The 24749-nt window shown below is 39.8% G+C and overlaps 1 protein-coding gene across 1 annotated transcript in view; it reads right to left on the reverse strand.

The window, feature by feature from the left end:
- The window catches only part of Enpep (glutamyl aminopeptidase), a 76659-nt gene that overhangs the window by 35221 nt on the left and 16689 nt on the right, over nt 1-24749 (reverse strand). The window contains exons 3-8 of the mRNA XM_090356681.1: nt 24113-24244; nt 13412-13532; nt 10965-11119; nt 9994-10107; nt 6202-6336; nt 3824-3889 (exon numbers count right to left, since the gene is read on the reverse strand). Of these exons, the coding sequence (XP_090212807.1) occupies nt 3824-3889; nt 6202-6336; nt 9994-10107; nt 10965-11119; nt 13412-13532; nt 24113-24244 (723 nt within the window). The remainder of the gene's footprint in view (nt 1-3823; nt 3890-6201; nt 6337-9993; nt 10108-10964; nt 11120-13411; nt 13533-24112; nt 24245-24749) is intronic.

Here is a 24749-nt window from a genome sequence, read left to right on the forward strand (position 1 = left end):
GAATCCAGGGCATCGTGCATGCTAGGCAAGCACTCTAACGCTAGGGGATGTGTTTGGCCTATTTTGTCTCTGATGTAAGGAAATACACAATCTTTTGAATAGCATTAATGATGAATGGTAGTGAGTGACCTGAAATTATTTACTTTATAGAATAGGTCTTCTACTTAACCTCTTCTAAATAACTTAATAAATCTCTTTTGAAATATGAATTTTTAAACTAGAAGGTGTCCCCTATCAATAGAAGATTCTGTTCATTAAACCTCTGTGTGTATATGTTTTCAGATGCAGCATGATATATACACCAAGAGAAAACACTAATCTCCTAATTGCATAGTGGGTCATGTTTGATACTCCAGGAAACTTTTTAAAGAGTTGGATTGGATAGGGAAGGGGGGAAAACAAGATGAGGGGTGGGGGTGGGGGGAGGGAAATGGGGACCAAGACATGTGAAAGGGTATCAATGTATGGGAATCAATGCACCTTCTATCTGGCAAACATCATGTAACCCTTCCATTAATTACAATAATAAATATATGAAAAAAAGAGCTCCTGCTTCTCCTTCCTCCCCTCCTCCTCCTCCTCCTTCCTCTTCCTCTTCTTCTTCTTCTTCTTCTTCTTCTTCCTCTTCCTCTTCCTCTTCCTCTTCTTCTTCTTCTTCTTCTTCTTCTTCTTCTTCTTCTTCTTCTTCTTCTTCTTCTTCTTCTCCTTCTCCTTCTTCTTCTTCTTCTTCTTGTTATTGATGGTCCTGGGGCTTGAACTCTGAGCCTGGGTGCTGTCGCCTAGTTGTTGTGCTCTACCACTTGAGCCATAGCTTTACCTCCAGCTCTTTTTTACAGTTTACTGGAGATAAGAGTTACAAGGACTTTCTTGCTGGGTCTGTCTTTCAACCATGATCCTCATATCTTAGTCTCCTGAGTAGGTAAGATGATAGGCATGAGCCACTGGCACCTGGCAATAATTGACTTCATAACTTATTTTGCCTTAAGTTGCCATATTTTAAGCAGGTGCTATTCCTAAATCAGATACTATTCTTAAATCATAGTATCTGCTAAATGCTTCTTAATTTTAAGCACAAAGAGAGAGAAAAATAGCAGAATTTTAGGAAGACCGGAGAGAGGTCTGAGAGCACTTAACTACTGTTTCATTTGTGCTTCTGGTTAATTCACTTCTCAACATTACCACTAGAGGGCAGGCAAGGAAGGGAGAAGAAGCAAATAATCTATATTTTGGGGGTTATTGATTCCAGAAGTTTGCATTGATTATTCATTGTATCATCGTAATAAAACAGTTAGATGTTTAGTATAATCAAAACCATAGCTATGTGTTAACTAGTGTTTAATATGATCACTTTTCTGAAGTATTAGAGTTTGAACTCAGGGCCTTGTGCTTGCTAGACAAGCTCTCTACAATTTGAGCCATGCCTTCAGCCCCTTTTCTTTTTTTTTTTTGCCAGTCCTGGGCTTGAGCTCAGGGCCTGAACACTGGCCTTGGACTTTCTCAAGGCTAGAGCTCTACCACTTGAGCCTCAGCACCACTTCCGGCTTTTTTCTATGTATGTGGTACCGAGGAATCGAACCCGGGTCTTCATGCATGCTAGGCAAACACTTTAACCACTAGGCCAAACTCCCGGCCCTTCAGCCCCTTTTCATTTGGTTTATTTCTCAGACCTTGCGTTTACCCAGGTGGTAGCTGTGGACCATGGATTTTTTTACCTCCATCTCCCAAGCAACTGGAAATACTGATGTACACATCAGTATTTTATCTATATTTATCTATATTTGTCTATATTTTTTGCCTGGGATGGCCTCAAACTTCTATACTACTATCTCCACTTTCCAAGTAAATGGGATTTTTTTTTTCTTATGCCAGTTCTGGAGCTCGTACTCAGGGCCAGGACACTGTACCTGAGATTATTTTGCTCAAAGCTAGTGCTCTACCACTTGAGCCATAGCTCCTCTTATAGCTTTTGTGTGTCGAGGGGGGGGGGTCATGGAGATTGAGCTTGGCCTGGGCGCTGTCCTTGAGCTCTTCAGCTCAAGGCTACCACTCTACCCTTGAACCAAGCCCCACTTCCCATTTTCTAGAGGTTAACTGGAGATAAGGATCTCAGGTCCTTTTGTGACTGGGCTGGCTTTGAACTTTGATCCTCAGATCTCAACCTCCTGAGTAGCTAGGAATACAGGCATGAGCCACCGCATCCGGCTTTTTTGGTGGTTAATTGTACATTAGCGTCTCAAGGACTTTCCTGCCTATGCTGGGAGCTGGCTTTAAATTGTACTCTTCAGATGTGAGCCTCTGAAGTAGCCAGAATTATAAGCATACCCCACTTTATTCCTACATTTTATATAATAGAAGGAAATGACTCAGATTATTATTCTGCATCTTGAATTCATACCCCACTTTATTCCTACATTTTATATAATAGAAGGAAATGACTCAGATTATTATTCTGCATCTTGAATTCATGGATAAGGTTTACCATCACAATTATTGTTATGGGATTAAAAAAATAGCAATGCACATTTTCACTCTCCTGAACCCAAGGTGGAATGGAAATTTACATAGCTACCATATTAAAGTTCTATTTTCATTTTGTTTTTTAGCAGTCCTTCTAAAACAGTCTATGAAGAAATTTCCTCTCTGTCTGGATAATTGCAATGTATCATTCTAGCCCACAACCTAGGTTGTGGTACCTCACCAGTTGGTACTGGTGTTTATATACTCACTACACAAGAGGGCAGGGGACAGTGTTTTACCACCAGTGTGTGTGCAAGGAAAGGATATTTCCTGGCTCAGCCATTTCTATCTTACCTTGGGACCCTACTGATCCTGGAATAACAAGAAAGGATGGATGCATTTCTCCTTTTCATGTCACCTTCCAACACTGGTACCCATTCCCTATGACCTCTCTACTTTTTAGTTCACCGGGTGTGCCTGCAGGATATTTTTCTATTCGATGGTGTTGCTGTCTGAGGCTGGATTGGGATGGGGTGGGGGGAGGGGAAGGTTATACACATGAAAGAAAACAGGCCATTAGCCACCCTCACACTCAGCAGGCTAGCTCATGGAAGCTATTTCAGGCTGAAAGCTAGTATTGGTCAGGGAAAGGCCTTGAACTTCAATATGGCACCCAGCCTGAAGAACTGAGGGGCTATCTCTGCTGCGGGATATTGGGGTGATGGATTTTCTCTCTAATCTGGGAGCCTATCGAATGGTATGTGTGGATCTTTACCTGCTTGCAGATATTAGTGAGTACTTCAAGAGTGAAGATAGAGAAAAGTGTTTTATTTTTTTTTCCCCTCCGTACTTTCGTACAATAGCACTCTCATGGCACTGTAATTAGTATCTATTCAATTCAGTTCAGTGTTTAGGCCATCTAAAAGTAGAGCATTTTAACATGAGGAAATTTATAGACAAGGCTTTTAAATTAACAATAACATGGACGACAGGTTAAAGGCATTGTGGATGTGCCACTGAATTGTAAGATTACTAACTGGCCATTTGCAAGAGAGGCAAAGGACTCTATCTAGCCCTAGAACTGTGAGAAAATAAATGTTGTTTAAATGTGGTGGTTTAAATAACAAAAGTTCTTTAAAAAATGACTAAGTAACAGAACTTCTCCATAACACACTGGTTAAAAATAACTGTAGACACCATGTAGTCTCTTAATTTGACTTGAAATCGCCTTTTATTTCTTGCTGTGTTATCTATGCCTGAGTAAAAGAAGAGACAAACTATCCTTAATGAGTTGACTATCTCACCATTTATTAACCACAGAGCAGTATAATTTGCTATTAATACCACTCAAAGTAATACACCATACCTGACATCCTTTCTGAAATTTCTCTGGTGTCATCCAGTCTTCAAGCATTCGCAGGATAGAAGCTCCCTATGATGGGGAAAGGGGATGAATTAAAACAATTCAAATTATATAAGGAATAAATACTAGTTACCACTGTTGTGACATTGCATGATTATTCCTTTAAGAAGGCTCTATTAAACTATACTGTTGCAAAAACTATTCTTTTAGCACAAGTATACCACATGACACACCTCCTTCATTGTTGCTTCTAAGGAACTAGAAGACACAGTAAAATTACTAAAATCATCATTTTGTTGACCCAAGGATCAACTAAATCTTGCACTTCCCCACATACACCAGCAGGTGGAGCTCTGCTAATGAAAAAATGATAAGGGGGAGGGAATCAAGTTCTTGGATGAAGGAAAAGTCCAGAAAGTTTAAAATATATTTCCAAGGTGGAAAAATATATATTAAACACAGGGAAGTAGAATTCCAAGAATTACCTTGCTAAATAATTTAGCATAAATTCTTAGATATAATTAAGGCATAAAAGTTCCTCAAAAGTAGATTATCATATGTGGTTTTCTTTCATCAAAACAATTAGATTACTACCTCTGTTTTTGAACTTACTTTTATGTGTTATAAGAGTAATACTTAGGTGCACTATTAATGAGATTTTAAGTCAACTTTCAAGTAGCTAATCAGAAAACTATTATCTCCCATTTAGTAAATTCTATTATCATTTATCAACATGTTAAACTTTTTGGGGGGCCTAGTAACAAGATTACAAACTTAGGCAAATTTGTTTACTTAGGCCCTAATATGTTAAGTCTCTAGAGTATCTAGGACTCAGAGAAAAATGATCCAACTTTGCTGGTATGAATTATTATAAGCAAATGAGATGTTATCATTTTAGCAGAAAGGTAGAAAGAATCATTGGTAATGTGAAAGCAAACTTAATAAAATAATTCCCCAAAGGCGCCGGGAGTTTGGCCTAGTGGTTAAAGTGCTTGCCTAGCATGCATGAAGACCCGGGTTCGATTCCTCGGTACCACATACATAGAAAAAAAAAAAGCCGGAAGTGGTGGTGAGGCTCAAGTGGTAGAGCTCTAGCCTTGAGAAAGCCCAAGGACAGTGCTCAGGCCCTGAGCTCAAGCCCAGGACTGGCAAAAAAAAAAAAAAAAAAAAAAAGAATTCCCCAAAGATGCCATAGAAATAATAGGACAAGGAAAACTCCAAATATACTTTAAGCTTGAAATACTAATATTTTCCTCCACTGAAACTATCATCAATGAGCATTTGTTTTCATTATTAAACTACAAATAAAGGCCTTTTAAGCACCACCAAATATATCCTCAGCAACTTTTTGTATATGACAGTACTGGAGCTTGAACTCTGAGCCTAGGTAAAGACTGGCGCTCTACCACTTGAGTCACTGCTCCACTTCTGGCTTTTTGGTGGTTAACTGTAGATAAAAGTCTCATGGAGTTTCTTGCCTGAACTGGCCTTGAACTTTGATCCTCAGACCTCAGCCTCTTGAGTGGCTAGAACTATAAGCATGTGCCATTGGTATCTAGGCCACAGTAACTTTTGAGTAACTTAATGTAGAGAGCAAACTATGAGAAACTGAGGGAGACAGCTACTAAAATAAAAGCTTAAGTGATACTACCTGCAAGAATACTGTATATATCTGAAAGTGAAGTTGAAGATGATGTTTCAAAAGAGACCATTAAGTGTCTAGATTTTTTTAAGTAATATTTCAAATAGTCTTAGTGGTTAAAAATGCTTCATCTACAGTATTTAGTATCATGAAATGTTATGTGATATGAAGAAGCATATTTTCTTCCAACTACGTCAAATTCAATGGGTAGCATTAATGGGTTCTGCTAGAAAAGCAAAATATAAGCTGCATTTATACGGCAGTCCTCATTGATTACATAGCAGACAATGACACTTATTTTCTTTCAAGAATAAAAGCAAACAATTTTACATTGGATGCTTAAAGGTACGTGTGTGCGGGGGAGGGAGGGGGTACTGGGAATTGAACACAGGGCCTCACACTCTCACTTGGCTTTTTCATTCATGTCTGGTGATCTACCCCTTAAGCCACACCTCCACTTCTGGAATGTTTAAAGTCTAAAGTTTAGTTATCAGAAAGAAAGTAGTGATAAACAAAAAGAAAAAGAAAACCAAAACACAATCATGTTTAAGATCAATTCAAAGTACTGTGGCCACTGCCGGCCTTAGTGCATAGTCCTGAAGAGTCGCTGGCAAGATTGAGCACAGGGTTTTAGGCAGAGGGAGGAGGGGGCGTGGCCACACTCACCATTCCAGGATATTTACTAGAAGGAAAGTCAATAAACAGAAAGATGCCCAGAGTAGTACCTTGCTTTCCCCACCTTGCTATAGGAGATCCCATCAAACACAGATGTGATTTCAGCCGGGGTTTTGACCGTGACAACAATGGGATGCGAAGACATTAAAGAATCTTCTTCCTGGACAGGCAATACATCTTCAAGTAATATCTGTTCACGCTGAAAGGACAGAACAAACCAGTTCCATTTCAGAATACCATAGGTGTGTGTGTGTAGGGAGGGACAAATAGATATGAAAGCAAATTTAAAGCAAATCGTTTAAAGTAAATAGCTTATGTTTATAACATATGGCAAATGTTTAGTAGCCACTTAAAGCACCTGTCTTTCGTTACATGTTGTACTGATTGCTGTATGCCAGAGTCGTTCCCTTCTATTTGCTACTTGTGACTGGCAAGCATTGGTAAAGCACCATTCATACTTGCGTGTGATTTTCAAGGCCTCCTCCCCACTCCCCTTTCCTCACCTGAGGGATAGGAAAGTGTGATCTTATCTCACTGGGCTAATTCTGAGAACTTGCCAAGGCCTAGGGGTCAAAGGTGGTGTTTCATGTTTGTTTCATGTCACTGGGTCACTGGAATTTGGACCATGCATAATTAGTCAAAGAAAACATGAGTTTAGTCTTCAATCCCAATAATCATTTTTTCCAGCACTAGATTTGTTTGTTTGGTTGGTTTTTGTTTGTTTATTGCTGGTCCTGAGGTTTGAACTCAGGGCATGGGGTTTGAATTCAGGGCCTGCTGATTGTCCCTGACACCTGGTTTAAAATGCTTTTCAGAAAGAATTTCATATTTTTCCCCTGGGTAGTGACATGTTCCTCCTTCCTACAAGCTTCTGCACAGCTGGGCTTACAGATGTGCATCATGCTGAAATTGTTGGTTGTGATGAGATCTCAATAACTTCTTGTCCACAATGGACCCAAACCACTATTCTCCTAGTCTCCACCTCCTAAGTAGCTGGTATTACAGGTGTGGGTCACTGCGCTGAGTGTTTTCCCTTGATATGTAAAACCAAACAAGTTCCTTCCTTAATTAAATAGTGGTAATGATAGGACCTCCATTCTGGATTTGGATGCAGGATTGAAGATATAATGCCCATTTAAGCATTTGGCATAATACCTGACAAAATGAACTCACAGAGTAACACAGCTAGTACATTACCTTCTGTTACTATTTTGATTCTTAAGCAATAAGATGATGGAATATAGCCTTTTAGTCTTCTTTTATTTTTTGCCGGTCCTGGGCTTGAGCTCAGGGCCTGAGCACTGTCCTTGGACTTTCTCAAGGCTAGAGCTCTACCACTTGAGCCACAGCACCATTTCCATTTTTTTTCCCTATGTATGTGGTACCGAGGAATCAAACCTGGGTCTTTGTGCATGCACAAGGCAAGTACTACCACTATGCCAAACTCCCGGCCTATAGCCTTATTTCTTAATGAACACTTTATTGGTCCCACTAAATTAAAAATATGTCCAGAAGTGGAGCACGCTGTATTAGTATATTTTCCCCAATTTCAAGGTTTCTGTTTTTAATAAGCTGAGCAATGACTTCCAAAAAAAAATCTTGACCTGGATTTTGACATTTTTGTCCACCTAAGAGTAGAGAGAATTCTATTTTTGGCACCAGGAAATTTGATTGTGGTTCTGGCTTTCACATCAGCGGTCTGTGTGACGCTAGAAGTTCACTCTCTCTCCACTTACTGGCATTTAGGCTTTGTAATATATACATATATATATATATATGCAGTTAAAATGAGAATCCACTATTGTGGCACTTACAAAGGGCAGTGAGTAAACCTCCGTATTTATCAGACTCTTTCTTTCATAAGACCCTAAACTGGGAACTCACTGAGCAATGAAAATGTGTCTTGTTCAGGTGTGTGTCTTCTCCATTGTTGGCTAACTAGATTGAATGAATGGATGAAGGAATGAACGAATTGTGAATATATCATATGAATAAAACCAGATTTTTACTCAAACCCCACCTCTGGTGCTTAGGGAAAAAGAAAAAACCTGTTATTACCATGCTAAGAAAGTGCTTTATCACTAAGTTACAAGACAAGATCTTGCTATGTAACTTAGGCCAGCTTTGAACTCTACCGTGTGTATTCTAGACTGGCCCGAACTCAAGATCCTCCTGCCTCCATTTCCTGGGTGTTGGGATTATAGGTGTGATTCACCATATCTGGAACACTAAAATTGAGATTGTTTCTGAAACACTAAAACTGAGATAGTAAACAAAAGTAAAATATTAACTTCTTACATAATTTATACAATATTCTTATATATTTTCTCATAACAGTTTAATAGAAGGAGCACATATGTTAGTTTAAGAGTAAATAATTTTCCACTTAGGTCATTTATTTTAATAATTTATAAAACTGACAATTTTTAGTGTAGTGATTCACAGCTTTGGGGATTATTAGCCGTTTTTAAAACACTTCACATAACCAAGAATTATCTTGTCCAAAATCTCAAAAGAGTTCCATGATTGAAAATCTTACATGGAGTTTAAAATTTTAAAGACGCAATTGTTATAAAATAACTTTATCCCAATTTAAAGTAGATAGGGAAACTACAAGGACTTCCAAGACTTCATTTGTTCAAATAAAAATTTTCCCAGCAGAGGGCAGTATTCTACATAGTACACAACCTCTAGTAATCATGCATGCACCTCTATGTAAACACGCACTCATGTGTTCCACAGAGAGGGATCCTTATGTGATCTAACTAGAAACGAAAACCTTCTAGGATTGTAGAAGGAAATTTTGGTACCCCTTACCCAAGCATAGTGTTAATGGGCACTCTGTGTATATACAGAGCTTTTAAGCTTGAGAGAGACAGAAAGCAGTGTTCTTATTAGACATGGAAGAGGGAACTGAGTCAGAGCGTTATGTAACTTCTTCACGCTCACATTTCCTCTCCTGCAGCTAAGAAATGGTGCACACATGATTTGGCTCGTATCTAACTACTCAGGGTAAGCTTTCATCACTCCACTCTAGTTCGGCAATATGTCTAGGGTAAGACAAAAGAAGACCAGCATTTTTCAAAGGATTCACACCGGAGATACTTTCTGGATCACAAGCTTGACCTTTACTTTGATCTTTCCTTTTCTCTTTCTATTTCCTACTTACCATCTTTCCTTCCTTCTCCATTCCTCCGTTCCTCTCTTCCTCTCTCTTTTCCTCTTTTCTTCCTTCCCCTCCTTATCTTTCTCTTTCCCTTTTTTTGCCACGGTCTTCTTTCCTTTTTTCTTCCATCTTTCCTCCCTCACATTCTCCTTCTTTCTTCCCTTCCTCATTCTTTCCTCCCTCCCTTTCTTCCTCTACCCGTCCCCTCCTTTCTTTCCTTTTCTTCCTTCATCTCATCTTCTCTTTCTCCTTCTGTCCCCCACCTTCTTCTTCCTTCCTTCCTCCCTCCTCCTCTCTTATAATTTTCTTTTTTTCATTCATTCTTCCCTTTCTCTCTTTTCCCTTCTGCCCTCATTTCCTTCTTCCTTCCTTCTTACAGTTCTTTCTCCTTTTCTTCTTTTCTTTCTTTTTTCGTTCTTTTGTGTTTTTTTTCCTTCCTTTCTCCTTTCCTTCTATAAATTTGTAACTGACTCTGTCCATGATACCCCAATGTATGGCTGTCACTTGTTCTCTAGGGACAGAACCAAAGCTCTCAGCACAGAACCATCCAGAGGAAGCCATGAATTCCACCTACTCTCACAGCAGACCTCTAAGCTCACCACTGCACCTGGCCCCCAGTCATAACCTGAAGACTTCCATGTGCTTTGAATGTGCAAACAAGAGCTAGCGTTGGATGTGTTCAGAGCTCACCATTTGCCACTCTTTTTCTGCATGGTTTACTCCTAGGAACTCGAAGAAAGAAGCAAATCCTTCATTTAGCCACAAGTCCTCCCACCAGTCCATGGTTACAATATTTCCAAACCACTGAAATTAGAAGCAATAAAGACACAGTTCAAATTATCCTTGTTGTAGAAAGACCTTCAAAACTTACAAAACACGTATTTGTCATCATAAATTTTGTCGCTCTAACACAAATGGCAGACATTGTAATTAACACTTTCTTTCTGCTTGGTTTATCCTGGAATTAATGATTTGTTTCTCCTTGGATTATTGTCTTCATTGTCATATTGCTGGGAATATATAAAGTTACATGGATTGTTTGGGCCAGGAGTTTGGCCTAGTGGTAGAGTGCTCAGCTAGCATGCACAAAAACCTGGGTTTGATTCCTTGGTACCACATACATAGAAAAAAGCCGGAAGTGGTGCTGAGGCTCAAGTGTAGAGCTCTAGTTGTGAGAAAGTCCAAGGACATTGCTCAGGCCCTGAGCTCAAGCCCAGGACTGGCAAAAAAAAAAAGTTACTCATTGTGTACTCGTTAATGAACCTTAAATTTTCTTTAGTGTGCATGTGTGTGTGTGTGTGGGGGGGGTTAGGGCCTGGTACTGTCCCTGAGATCCTTTATCACAAGGCTACACAGCGCTCTACCATTTGAGCCACAGCACCATTTCTGGCTTTTTCTGAGTCATTTATTGGAGATATGAATCTCAAAGTCTTTCCAGTCTGGGCCGGCTTTGAGCCACCATTCTCAGATCTCAATCTCCTAAGTAGCTAGGCTGATGGGCCTGAGCCACCAGCACCTGAGAGTTGCAAGGTTATTAATATTAAAAATATTTTAATGCAGGATTTTTTTGAGTCAGCTCTTTTAAAAAATATTCTCTGTAATGCATACTTTGAATTATCTGTATGCTGCTGATCTAGATTCCGAAGCAGGCTGTTCAATACCTGATGCACAAGTTCGTGAGCTATCACGCTGGCTACCCTCTGCTGGTTGGACGACGCTGATTCCGCAGGGTCATACAGTAAGTTTGTTTCTCTGTAAGTTACGAGTCCCCAATTCTCCATGGCGCCAGTACCAAAATCTGGAATAGCGATTTTGTCTATGGAAAAAGACAAGAGTCCGATGAGAAATGCATTTTTTTCCATTTGTTCATACCATGTCTTTCCAAATTAAGTTCTATTGATGAATTTTTTTAAGCTAAAAATAATTTCTTAGAGTGAAAAGCAGTAATCATGTGTGTAAACAAGTGGGTTCTACTGTACTCAAAATTTCCACGGAGCTTTTTCCTGCTGTCTCCAGACACCACTGTGACTTTTTTTTTCTTTTTAAAGAATGCGACTCATGAATACTTTCCTTCACAGCTTCTATGATTTTTATGTCTTTGAGTCCTTTCTGTGCAGTACTTGATTTTTATTAGTTTTTTTTCTTAAGTTTATGTTTATTCATTCTTGTCCCTTCTCCCTCCCACGACTTTCACTGAGGTTATGGAAAGCATCTGTTTGGAAGATAAACCAGGAGGAGAAAAGGAACTGAGAAATAAATGAGCACTGAGAAATACAGAGCTTCAGAGCACACAGAAATGGGTCTTGGATTTAGGACAGAGAATACTGGAAACTCTGTCCCCCAGCACGGTGCAGTTTGAGATCAGCCTAATTCTCTGTAAATCTGATTGTTGACCATCTACAAGTATGTCTCAGATAAATTCAAGAGGAACATGCAATTGACTACATGCTCTTTAAATTCCCTCCAGGTCTAAAAGGTTGAGTTCCATCAGGGTTTTCAGTCTTCAGACATAATATTTGACAGTAGGGTCTGTATTGAACAGAACTAGTTTAAATCCCAAATGGAAAATGCTGAGGTGATGAGTGAGAAACACAGCTTCCCCTTTTATGAACAACAGTCAAAATGTGATGTGTTATGCGAAATCCAAACCTTCCCTATGACACAACCATACCATACCACTCCTGGGTATCTAACCAGAACACCATAAGCCAGGACACCATAAAGATACTGGCATATCCATGATCATTATGGCACGATTTACAACAGCTAAGTGATAAAACCACCCGGATACCCTAAAAAAGATGAGTGGATCCAAAACATGTGCTATCTATACACGATTGAATTTTACACAGCCATTAGAAAGAATAATATTATGTCATTTGCAGGGAAGTGAATGAACCTAGAACAAGTCATGGTACATGAGGTAAGCCAAGTTCAGAGAGACAAATGGAGCATGTATTTTCTCACATGTGGAAGCTGAAGCAAAGGGCTCTAGGCGTTCACACACGATGAGGATAATTCAGAGAGGAACACAAAGGCTCAATGCCTTTGTGTCTTTGATCATATGAAACAATAGTTATCAAAATGAACTCCACGAGGGCTTTGTTCTCTTTCTGTCTTATTTGCTCACTTTCCATTTTGGGGGAAGGATTAAAGGGACACAAAAATGGAGGGACAAAGGGTAAATCAGTGCAGCAGTGATACTCATTAGACTCCGGGTTGGAAATGAACCACATAAACTTGGAGAAAATAAACAAAGGGGTTGCACTGCCTCAAAAGAAATTACCTGACTTACGTAACTATAACCCCTCTGCATATTCCCTTTATAATAACAATAAAATAATATGTAATGTTTTGTCATTGCATGTAATTTAAATGAAGCACAACAAAGGAAAAGGAGACAGGATTTTCATCTAACATGTAAGGGAAACTATTTCCTCATTGTTTATTATTTAATTTTAATTTTATTTTTATTTTTATGTCAGTACTGAGACTTGAACTCAAAGCCTCAAAGCCTCATTTGGCCTTTTGGCTCCAAGGCTAGTGCTCCTACCACTTGAATTACACCTCCAGTTCTGACTTTTGCTGGTTAATTGGAGATGAGGGTCTTCTCAGATTGATCTGCCTGTGCAGCCCTAGTGTCTGGTTTTAACTATTGGAGAATTTGCCTCACATGCTAGTGGGAAAATTGATGGACTATAATATCGTTTAACCCCACTCTCCTTCATTCCCCAGGATGGAAAGGCAGTGGAGTTATCTGTATGGGTGCTGCACTTTAAAATCAACTGATATAAACGGCCGTTACATTTCTAGTTCCAATAAGTTCTCTAGTGTTCTACACATACTCAAATACTTTATCTTTATTTGGAAAGGAAAGAATATATGCATCTATCAGATAAGAACCAAGCCTGTACAACAAGTTTGGAGGAATCCCGATTGAATCTTATCTTTCAGAGTCAAGTTGACACGAGTCACATATTCTAGGCACAGGATAAAAGACTTGGATGTGTCTGTTCACAAATGGTGATACAGAAGCAAGGAGTGAATCTAGGTTACAAACAAAGGTGATGCTAGAAATAAGAAAACACAAACAAAAAGCCATTCTCACCTAATTTTGGAAGAGAATAATTCATACCAAAGTATTCTTCAAAATAATCAAACACAGTTTTGGTTATGTTGGCTGCATATTCAGCAGTGTGTTTTTGCTGTGGCTGGACATAAATAGTGAGCTATTAAAGAGAACACAAAAAAGTCAGTGAAAGTCATTTTTCATTTGATAAATCACACATCAGAAAAAAACTATGATACAAGACAATGTTTAACAAAAGAAGGAAAGTTTTGGAGATATGGGGGTATAATTTTCATCCCTGTTCTGTTCTTTACTAGCTGTGTGGTCTAAGATAAATTCCCTTCCAGCCGAGAATCATGCAGAAGGTCAATACAATTGAATGATGAGCCAGTTTATGCCTAGAGATAAAGACATTGGTTGGCACGGCCATTCTAGACACTAAAGTATATATTCTAATTGTTTCTACTTAGGAACATATATTGCCTTTAGAGTATCTATGAATCTATGTATCTATTTATACCTTCCCCACCCACTCACCTCTCTGTCTCTTTCTGGTTGTGAGTGTGTGTGTGTGTGTGTGTGTGTGTGTTTCTATAGTTTGTTTTGAAGAAAATGAATTGTGCTTTTTCTCATCTACACAGACCTTGAATACATATTTTCTCCTTTGGCAGATTCCAGGTTGTTTTTCCAAATTGTTCTCCTGTTGTTTCAACTCTTCTACTTCGACATTTTCCTGAGAGGGATTCCACTCAGTAGGCTGCATCAATCCTTTCAGCTGCTAGACTCTTTCTCACATCAAACCAAGTACCAACAATCCTCCAATCCAAAGTACATATGACTTTTGAGAAAACCAAGAATCTTCTCAAACATACTGTTGTGAAAGTACACATGTTCCCTAGACACTAGGATATGGCATCACATCAGATCAAGACCTGATCCAAAACCTTAAGGAACAAAATGACAGCCTTACAGTAAGTTTTATGGCTGTTGACCTGTAGAACAGATGACTCAAGACTTACAAAAACAAGTAACACCTACGTGTTTCCTGTATCATTCCAAGTGTGTTGCCAACTAATCTGTGCATTTGGGCACTGCTTGCATCCTCTTTTCTTACAAGCAAAGAGCAATGGGGAAAAAAATAAAGATAAAGAGCAAGTTGTGAAAGTGCATCCCTGAAATGGCCAATCTTCAGCCAGTCTTATTTCTTCTGGGTATATAACCATCTAGTCTTATTTGAGTAAAGACAGATTCATGTTAGCCTACCTAAACAACATAAGTCACTCAACGATTGTGTCAATATGCATTGAAGTTCCAATTTTTAGTTTGCAGCAAGTGATAAAATGGTCCATTTCTACCCTATCCTCCTGATCTCTTGACGAAGAGCAAGGCTCATTTTTCCAATCGATGAGTAAAATGGACAGTCCAGTTGGCCAGGGAACAGAGGTAGAGTTACTGATCATAGGAAATCAAAACTAACATGTGAATTGGGCTGAAGATATGGCTTAGAGATAGACTAGCAAGCACAAGGCCCTGGGTTCAATTTCAGTGACACACACACATAGACAACTCAACATGTTCACGAAGCATAGGCATGGTGACAAATGAGAATGTCAGAACCTTGGATCTGTGAAGTAATTAGTCCCACAGAACAGGCTCCATCTTCTCTCTGCCATTAAACTCTCCGCTTTGAATATTTCCTCTTGGTCCATTGTATCATGGTCCATGTGTTCTGTGCTTTTGTGCTTCCCTTGATGTTTGTGGAGAAAAAGAGGGTGGGGCCAGAGGAAAGATGGGTCATGGGGAGGCTTCAGCTTCAGGCAGGCCATGTCAAGAGGAATTTGTGCTGAGATTCCATTTCCATGCTCATACACAGACTTCCTTTCAGCACTATGCTTTTCTCAAACTAAAGCAGCCATCTTTTCTCTCCCTCCAATATTCTACAGCTAACAGAAGCAGAAGGATGGTGTCTTCAGATAATATTGATATCCGTTTTCATTCCATCAAGGAAAAGTCCCAGGCCTTTTCCATCAAAGAAGTCCAATAGACTTCTCAGACGTCCTGTCCTCTCTCAAGATGTGCTGTCTTTGCTGCCTTGACCATGCTGCAGATGACTTTTAGCTCTGATCATAAATTATGACTGCTCTTTTGATCAACTGAGCCAAGCCTTCACAGAATATATAGATACAGCTTATTAATATTGTCATGCTAACTAGCCAAAGCATATCTTTTCATGTGCCCTACCTTCCGTATTTTGTGACTAAATTTTCACATGGAAGACTTTACCAAGAAGCCTACATTTCCTGCCATTCAAAGCATTCAAATAGTGGATTCACAGAGTGGTGTCCAGATGTGCGTATGTAAAAGAGAACCCACATGCACACCCACATGCACACACACACACACACACACACACACACACACACACACACACACACACACACCTTCATTTCTCATCTGCTATAATTCTTTTTTCTTTTTGTGCCGGTCCTGAAAATGAACTCAGGGTCTGGGTTCCGTCTCAAGATTTTTCCTATACCACTTGAGCCTTGCTCTACCTCAGGCTTTTTGATGGTTATATGGAGAAAAGAGTCTTATAAACTTTCGTACCCAGGCTTGCTTCAAACTGTGACTCTCAGATCTCAACCCCCTGAGTAGCCAGAGTTATAGACATGAGCCATGAGCATCTGAGTTGTCTATTGGAATTCTGGTCTCTCACTTCATCTCTGTGTACGATCTTCATTCTCCTCTCCTTTTTCTGGGTTTTGATAGAGGTGGGTAGCCCCCCTTCATCATAAGCTAAATCTCCAATCTTTTACCCAGGACTAAGTTAAGTGAACTACCCTGAACTGTCACACGTGTGTGTGTGTGTGTGTGTGTGTGTGTGTGTGTGTGTGTGTGTGTGTGTGTGTGTGTGTGTGAAGGCCTGGGCACTGTCCCTGAACTTCCTTCACTCAAAGCTAGCATGTTAGCTCTTGAGCTAACTACTGGCTTTTGGAGGTTAATTGGAGATAAAGAATCTCAAGGACATTCCTGTCTGTCTTCAAACCACAGTCCTCAAATCTCACCCAGCTGTCATCATTTCTTAATAGTGAGAGTTCTGTTTTCAGTTCAGGTGCTTGCTTTACTGAGATGAACATCTTTTTTCTTAATTAAAACTGAGTTTTTACATCATATTTAAAATGTCATATGAGGGGCTGGGAGTTTGGCCTAGTGGTAGAGTGCCCACCTAGCATGCACAAAGACCTGGGTTCAATTCCTTATTACCACATACATAGAAAAAATCTGGAAGTGGTGTTGAGACTCAAATGGTAGAGCTCTAGCCTTGAGAAAGTCCAAGGTCAGTGCTCAGGCCCTGAGCTCAAATCCAGGACTGGCATAAATAAATAAATAAATAAATAAATAAATAAATAAAATGCCATGTTAGATGAACATTTCTAAGTGTGTAACTAGGCATCTTGAAACATGGAGGAAGGAGGTCCAGAGCCATGTGCTTTATTTCCTATTTTTTATTTTCTAAAATAGTTACACACATCTTTATTACTCAAAGACCTTATTAAAAATAACATTTATAAAGTTTATATTTAAATAAAAATAGTAAATTTTTGAGGCTTTAAGAACCTAATTTTTATGAATATAATTGTGTGTGTGTGTGTGTGTGTGTGTGTGTGTGTGTGTGTGTGCTGTTACTATGCTTGAACACAGGGACTGTAATAATACACATTATTTGAAAGCATCACCTTTCACAAATCCAGAAATTTCTGATTTCCTATATGCAGCTAGTCATAAGGAGTTTGGATAAGTTTGTAGATCACTATTTACAATTTTAGAATTTAAGGTGCTTAAAAATGAAACTTCATGGAAGTGGCACTGTGGCTCAAGTGGAAGAATGCTAGCCTTGAGCAAAAAAAACTCAGGGATAGAGCCCAGGCCCTGAATTCAAAAATGAATAAGTGAATGAATGAAAATTTTAATGTTTGCATACAAAAAATGGAAACTCAAGGCACAAACAACATGAGAATTCAGGACAAAGTTTGCTCTTACTCTACTTGTAAGGCTGAAGTCTTCCTTTCCCTTGGTGGCACAACAGAGAAAACAATAGCAGTGTCACTGATAGCTAGAATTCAGTAAGATAATGCTTTCCCGTACTTGATACAAAGTCAGCCTGTGTCCTGTAAACACCATCAATATCACTATAGATAACAGGTAATTCATTCGTTATCAGCCTGGTGATTTATTTTTATAAGCACTATACAAGTGACAGCACATGATGACAAAGTCAAAAAAACCCTTTGATTTGCAAGAGCTTCATTCACAAAGGCTGTCAGCAATTAATACAGAAAGGCAAAGCACAGTCTGGGTTGTGATGTCTCACTGGACACAGAACAGAATGGTGTCCCATACCCTGTTTGAAAAGACTAGATGACCTGGGGCAGAGCTGGGGAAGAAAGGCTGACAGGATAAGGCCTTGACCCGGTATAGTTAGAATATGAGCCACGGCCTTCAACTTGGAGAGACTCTATGGACACAAGGGACTCTGCCCTCACAATGGGCCTGCCAGCATTGCCACCATCCAGGACACCAGCCAGGCATGGCAGGAAGTGCTTCCGCTGGGAGGGAGTGCTTCCTGTCCTCATTGTTCCTCCTTGTTGAGCATCTTGGATCCATGAAGATGTTAAGGTCTGCTTAGGAATACACGTCTGTTGCTTACCTGTCTACTCCTTACCACAGAATCATTTCCTTAGGGATTTATCAATCATGAATAAAACATTCCATTGTCCGGTTCCCTCCCTACTCCACCCAGCAGGAAGAACAACATTCACCTCCCCAGGTTTTACAGGCTGGTATCTGAACCCCTCTAGTGACATGCCACATCAGATGTGGCCTTGAAGGTTCCCTTCATTCCCCCCCACTCCCTCCCTAAGTTGAAGGTGAGGTCCCTGAGCACATAGGTTGGATCTGGCCGTGAGCCTCTGCTGCCCATCTCAGCTCAGAATATTTCACTCCCTTTGGGGTGCTTAGTAGGTGCTTATTCAGGATTTACAAGAAAATGCATAAGGGGCTGGTAGTTTTGCCTAGTGGAAGAGTGCTTGCCTAGCCTGCACGAAGGGGTTTGATTTCTCAGTACCATATAACAGAAAAAGCCAGGAGTGGTGCTGTGGCTCAAGGGGTAGAGCACTAGCCTTGAGAAAGCCCAAGGACAGTGCTTAGGCCCTGAGTTCAAACTCCAGGACTGACAGAAAGAATGGAAATCCATAAGTCTTTAATTATTTTTGTTTCCAACAAATGGATATTGTATCATATGGTACTACTCCATGCCGTGGCATACGTGGAGATGAGTTGCTGAATTTCATCAGTGTCTGTAGGAATGCATGTGTATGTTCTACATAAACTTGCAGCAGTGGGTGGATAATTAGGGGAAAGGGCTTCTTGGTAGAAAAGAATAGTGATAGAGTCATTTTTTTTGTTTTGTCTTTTGATTTTTACTTTCAGTTCTCTGACTTTTGGAAATGCATCCTCTTTGCTCTCCCCTTATCAAGCCAAAAATGGAAAAAGACATGGACCAGAAGGAAAGATTTATTCACAGAAATTCTAGGTGCAGCTTATTCAAGAATTACCCTGGGGCAGGAGTTTGACCTAGTGGTAAACTTCTTGCCTAGCATGCACGAAGACCCGGGTTCGATTCCTCGGTACTACATACATAGAAAAAGCTGGAAGCAGTGCTGTGGCACAAGTGGTAGAGCGCCAGCCTTGAGAAAGCCCAAGGACAGTGCTCAGGCCCTGAGTTCAAACCAGGACTGGCAGAAATAAATCATAAATAAATTTTAAAAATAAGAATTACTCTGTCTTTGAGCTGAAGAGCTCAGGGACAGTGCCCAGGCCGAGTTCAAGCACCATGACCCACCAAAAAAAAAAAAAAAAAGGAATTGCCCAGCTTTGTTTTGTTTTTACTGAGTTCTTGGAATCAATATGATCTCTGGGTAACAGTGGCTCTCACCTGTAATCCTAGCCACTCAGAAAGTGGAGATCTAAAACTCAAAGTTCCAAGCCAATCAGAGCAGAAGAAACAAGAGTGACTCTTATCTTCAACTGATCAGCAAAACCCAAAACTGGCTCAAGTGGTAAAGGGAGCACTGACTATGAAAAAGTAAGCTAAGTAAGAGTGTGAGATTCTGAGTGCAAGCCCCAGTACAAGAACAAAAAAGGAGAAAAAGAAGAAGGAGGAGGAAGTGGAGGAGAGGGAGGAAGATGGGGAGGAGGGAGAGGAGGGGGAAGAGAGAAAGAGTTAATATGATTACTATGATTGTTTCAGATATCTACTTAAAGGACAATACTTCCAACCAGCAATCTAATCTAAATTCCTATGCTAGGAAAGCCAAGAAACTTTAGAGTAAAAATAAAAGGATTTCGAACAAGGCAATTGTTCTCTTTCCTTTTCCTCCACACCTTCCTTTTCTAGACATAGGCCAAATGCTTGAAATTCAAGGCTTCATTAAAATTTACCGCTACTCAACGCTAACATAACCCTTCTTTGATTTCTCTTGAATTTCATTCCCTGGCGCATAGGTAATTCAATCTCAGAAAGCTACTGTGGGCCAAATATACTTAAGAAGGCATAAGAGACTTAATTTTATATGTGGAAATGTGGAAAGCTTACTTTCTTGCTTTCAATCTATAATTTAGAAACCATCAAGTGTATTTAAATCCACCTGGTTCTAAATTTGGAAATGAATGGCCACACATTCCAATGGGACATTCTGAACTGAAAGGTCAAGTCAAGAATAAACTTAGGGTTTCCTGTGAGATGACTCTTACAAGAGCCAGGAAATCAAATTTTTCATTCATAATGAAAGAGTTCAATTAAAAAGTCACGAAATCTTTCTACCCTTGTGTAGTTTAAAAGATTGATATTTTAGGATGGAATTCCTTTATTTACATTAAAACCCTTAACCAATCAATGAAGGAGTCTCAGGAATACGTTTCCTACTTGTAGATGGCAAAAGAATAGCTTTCCTCAATGGCTGGACGCAATAGTTGTTAAGCTACTTTAATTCATCAGGTTTGTCTATTTTGTTTTGGTTTGGTTTTTTTTCCAATGTGAAGTCAGCATGTAATGGAACTAGTTTTCCAAAGAGAAAACAAGTGGTATCAAAAGTCTTCAATAGGATTTTTCGGTGAATCTAATGTATAACAGAAAGACCCATAATATGTAAGTGCTAGGCCATCTCCAAGTTGCATTAAAAAAGAACTTGGAGTTGTGTGTGTGTGTGTGTGTGTGTGTGTGTGTGTGTGTGTGTGTTTATGGATGTAAAAGAAACTCTAAGCAGAGGGGTGAAGAAACATTTCTAAGTGTGTTTAATCAGAGCATTGCAGATTCTTGAATGACATGATTCAATTTGACTACAAATAGCAAGAGGTCAAGGTATCAGAACAAAACTGTCAGTGCACTTTGAATAAGACAGGCCTTTGAGCCAGGCAGGGAAGGGTGGCTCTTATCTGTAATGCTAGCGTCTGGAGGCTGAGATCTGAGGATGCTGAGGATGATCCCTTTGCAGCCTGAGTCTGAGTCTATGAGACTCTTTATCTCTAACTACTAAACAGCTGCAAGTGGAGCTGTGGCTCAACCATAGAGTGCTAGCCTTGAACAAAAGAAGCTTAGAGGCAGAGCTCAAGCCTTAAATTCAAACCCCAGAACTGGCATACCAAAAACAACAACAAAAAAATTGGATTAACAAAATTGTCATTAAAAAGTGGAGTGCACAGCAATGGTCTAGCTCCATTTAAAGTCATGCTTTTTATGTTGTTTGACTGCAATAGTAAAACCCAAATGAGTTGTGTATTTCAAGGCACCTTGTTTTTGCATCTAAATATTAGCCCCCTGAGGTGTGGTGAGGGCAAAGATGCTAAAGTAAATTGATGCTTTAATGACTCTTTGCTGATCTTAATATTCAGAAATAATAGAAAAGAGTGTAGAAATGGAAACTTACAGAGTGCTATGGGCTTTACAGGATATAAACATCTCTACAGAGTCAATACAATGCAAGGCACTGGGCAGATACCAAGGCTCTATTTTTTTTTTTCTTTTCTTTCCTATTTTTGAGACTGGATCTCAGGAGCCTTCAATTGGTGATCTCCTCACCTCAGTGTCCTAATTACAGGTGTGAACCAGCATACTGGGCTCTAGACTGAACTGGGAAGGAATTGGGAGGAAATATGGTCCCAGCTCATGCTTCAGATCTCATGTTTTCAATCTCTAACTACTGCTGAATGCCCTAATTCTGGCTGTAGATACTCAAGAGGCTGAGATTTGAGGATCATGGTTCAAAGTCAGCCCAGGCAGGAAAATCCAGGAGACTCTTTTCTCAAATTAACATATAAAAAGCCAGAAGTGAAGCTGTTTCAAGTGGTAGAGCACTAGCCTTGGGTGAGAAAACACAGCCCTGAGTTCAAGCTCCACGACTAGCAACAAAAAAAACCCTCTAACTAATATTGCTTGGTGCTTTTCTCAATTTTTTGATAATCATATCTTCTTTAAGCCTACTATTTAAAGGTTATGTGCGTTTATGCTTAATTTGCACAGCTTAAAAAGGTCTCTTTTGTTTCTCCAGCTGTTGCAATGTATTTCTCTGTGTTTTTACTGTCTTGGTATTTCTTTTTTATGTTGCTGAGTTTCCTCATGTACCTGGAAAAGAATATAAACTAGGTGTGGTGAAGCACGCCCGTGATCCCAGTTACTTAGAAGCTAAAGGTAGAAAGATCTTGACTTAGAAACCAACCCCAGCAAACTTAACAAGACCATATCTCAAAAATAAAATATGAACAAAAGTGCTAATGACTATGGCTCTAGTGGTAGATCTCTCACACTGCACAGGTTAAGTCTTGGGTTCAAATCCCAATATTGAACAAAAGCCTGGAGTGGGTATCCTACAAAAATACATCACAATGGACTTAAACTCGTTGACTTTTCTTGCAATTCTCACTGGAATAGGAGTACTTTGTACCCCAGTGTCAGCTGTTAGATTTTAATTAAGAGTGGGTGGGGGGCTGAAAGTTTGGCCTACTGGTAGTGTGCTTGCCTAGCATGCACGAAGACCCAGGTTCGATTCCTCAGTACCACATACACAGAAAAAAAAAAAAAGCCAGAAGTGGTGCTGAGACTCAAGTGGTAGAGCTCTAGCCTTGAGAAAATCCAAGGACAGTGCTCAGACCCTGAGTTCAAGGCCCAGGACTGGCAAAAAAAAAAAAAGAGTGGGTGGGGTGGGTAGGGAGAAAGAGGGATTTCCCAAATGCTGAAGAAAGAGAGAACTCACAGAGGAGCAATAATGTCACAAGGAATGTTTCGCCTCTCCTTCTGGAGGGTCTGTTGAACTTTGAATGGCCCCACAATGTCTCACCGGGGAGCATTCTCAATCTCAGGGGTGGAGGAGAGGGGTGGGGCCATTCTAGCACCAGTCCCACATCTTACTTTCTTGGCACTCTCCTGATTTGAAGCATCTGGGATTTTTCAAGAGCAAGTTTGGCTTCTGATGTACTTGTTAAAGAGCTGATCAGACAGTAATATATGACAACACTATTATCTTTGTTTCTCTTCCAAATGATGCAAAGCTTCACTGATTCGGGCTAGAATGCTATGCTCTCGGCATTCATAGGAGGAGCATTTAAGAAATATTTACCCCTCGCAGAACATTTTGGGGATCTACTGCCCAAGAAAATTTTCCATTCTGTCACTGTGAATCCTTTACCTGCAGTCTGTCCTTAGGACACAGATAATGAACTGGCAGAGCCTGCCGTGCCTCCCCCAGTTCGTGGAGCCCACTCAGAAACAAGCTTTGGCTGTCAGAGCGGAAAGTCAAGCTCACTGTCACCACGGGAAAAGAACTCTAGGTAAAATGCCCTCCGTTGTTTGGTTGGTTTCCTCATTCTGATTCTACCACCATTGGTAGAATAATCTAGAGTTTTTTGCTTTGTCTTGATAGTTCAATCCAAAATATATTTCATCTACTATTTTATGCATTATAGCATATTGTGGATCATAGATCATATTTTACTACATATTATTTATATATGATTCAATGTTTTGATATAATAGAGCATATACATTATAGCATTGTAATATATGTTATATGTCATACAATGTATATACAGTATATAGTATATATACTGTGTATAGTGTATACACTGTATATATCTCATACATTGTATACATAGTATATAATGTGTATAATATTGTGTAATATATACATGGTATCATATATACATGATATATATACTTATACTGCATTAACATTGCTTTTGACACTTTACTGAGGTCCAATATTGGATCATTATGAAATGGTACCATAAATTTCTCAGATCAGAACGATTATTCCTCTACCTCTGCTCTCTTCCTCTCTTCCTCCCTCTCTGATTTCTACACCATTCACCACCAGCTCATCCATCCATCTGCATGCTGCATTGTACAAACCCAACTATTTTAATGTATATGTTCTAGGTATTTAGGAGCTCAGCTGGGATTCATGGTGAGTTTTCCTCTTAGAATAACTCAAGGCCCTGCATACTCCATTTGTCACATGTATGTCTCCCTTTCCTATCTGCTGTGAGATGTCATCAAGCTCCCACACTCTGGTGACTAATGGTCTTTTCTGGCCTCTAGTGGGTGGAAACACCCAAACAAACAACCATGTGAGAAAATGGAAAGTGAGCCCCCAAGGTAGCAAGAAGTCAAAATTGAAGGGCACTTACCGGTTTTCCACTCTTTGACATTTTCACTATGGGAACAAACTGGTGCACAGCAAAGCAAACCAGATAAGTGCTCATGGGAACTGACTTCTCAAAAGTTGTTCGATTCCATTTGTCATCCAATGATTCTGTTTTCTATAGCAGAGGAAAAAATCGTTTATTTATCCAAAGATCATTCTTGCCAGGCACCAGTGGCTGACACCTGTAATCCTAGCTACACAGGAAGCTGAGATCTGAGGGTCAAAATTTAAAGCCAAGTCACAGGCAAGAAAGTCTGAGACTTGGTTTCCAATGAACCACCAAAAAGCCAGAAGTTGAGTTATGGCTCAAGTGATAGAGAACTAGCTTTGTGCAACAACAACAAACCTCAAGGACAGTGCAGACAGTGCCTGGCCCAGCCCTGAGTTCTAGCCCCGGGATACCCAACTCCCACTCCCACTCGAAGATCAATCAACGTGTCATGGAAGACAATGAAATTGCTTTCCCAAGCTCCAGCCTCTTGTCAGAGTTCTTTCTTAAAGCTCAGGGGTTATGTGGATGCCGGCGGCTCTGGCCTGTCATCCTAGCTATTCAGGAGGCCGAGATCTGAGGATCCCAGTTCAAAGCCAACCTGGGAAGCAAACATATCTGAGAGACACAT

The sequence above is a fragment of the Megascapheus bottae genome, chromosome 23 (assembly GCF_031878675.1).
Source record: "Megascapheus bottae isolate mThoBot1 chromosome 23, mThoBot2.hap1, whole genome shotgun sequence".
Taxonomy (NCBI): Eukaryota; Metazoa; Chordata; class Mammalia; order Rodentia; family Geomyidae; genus Megascapheus; species Megascapheus bottae.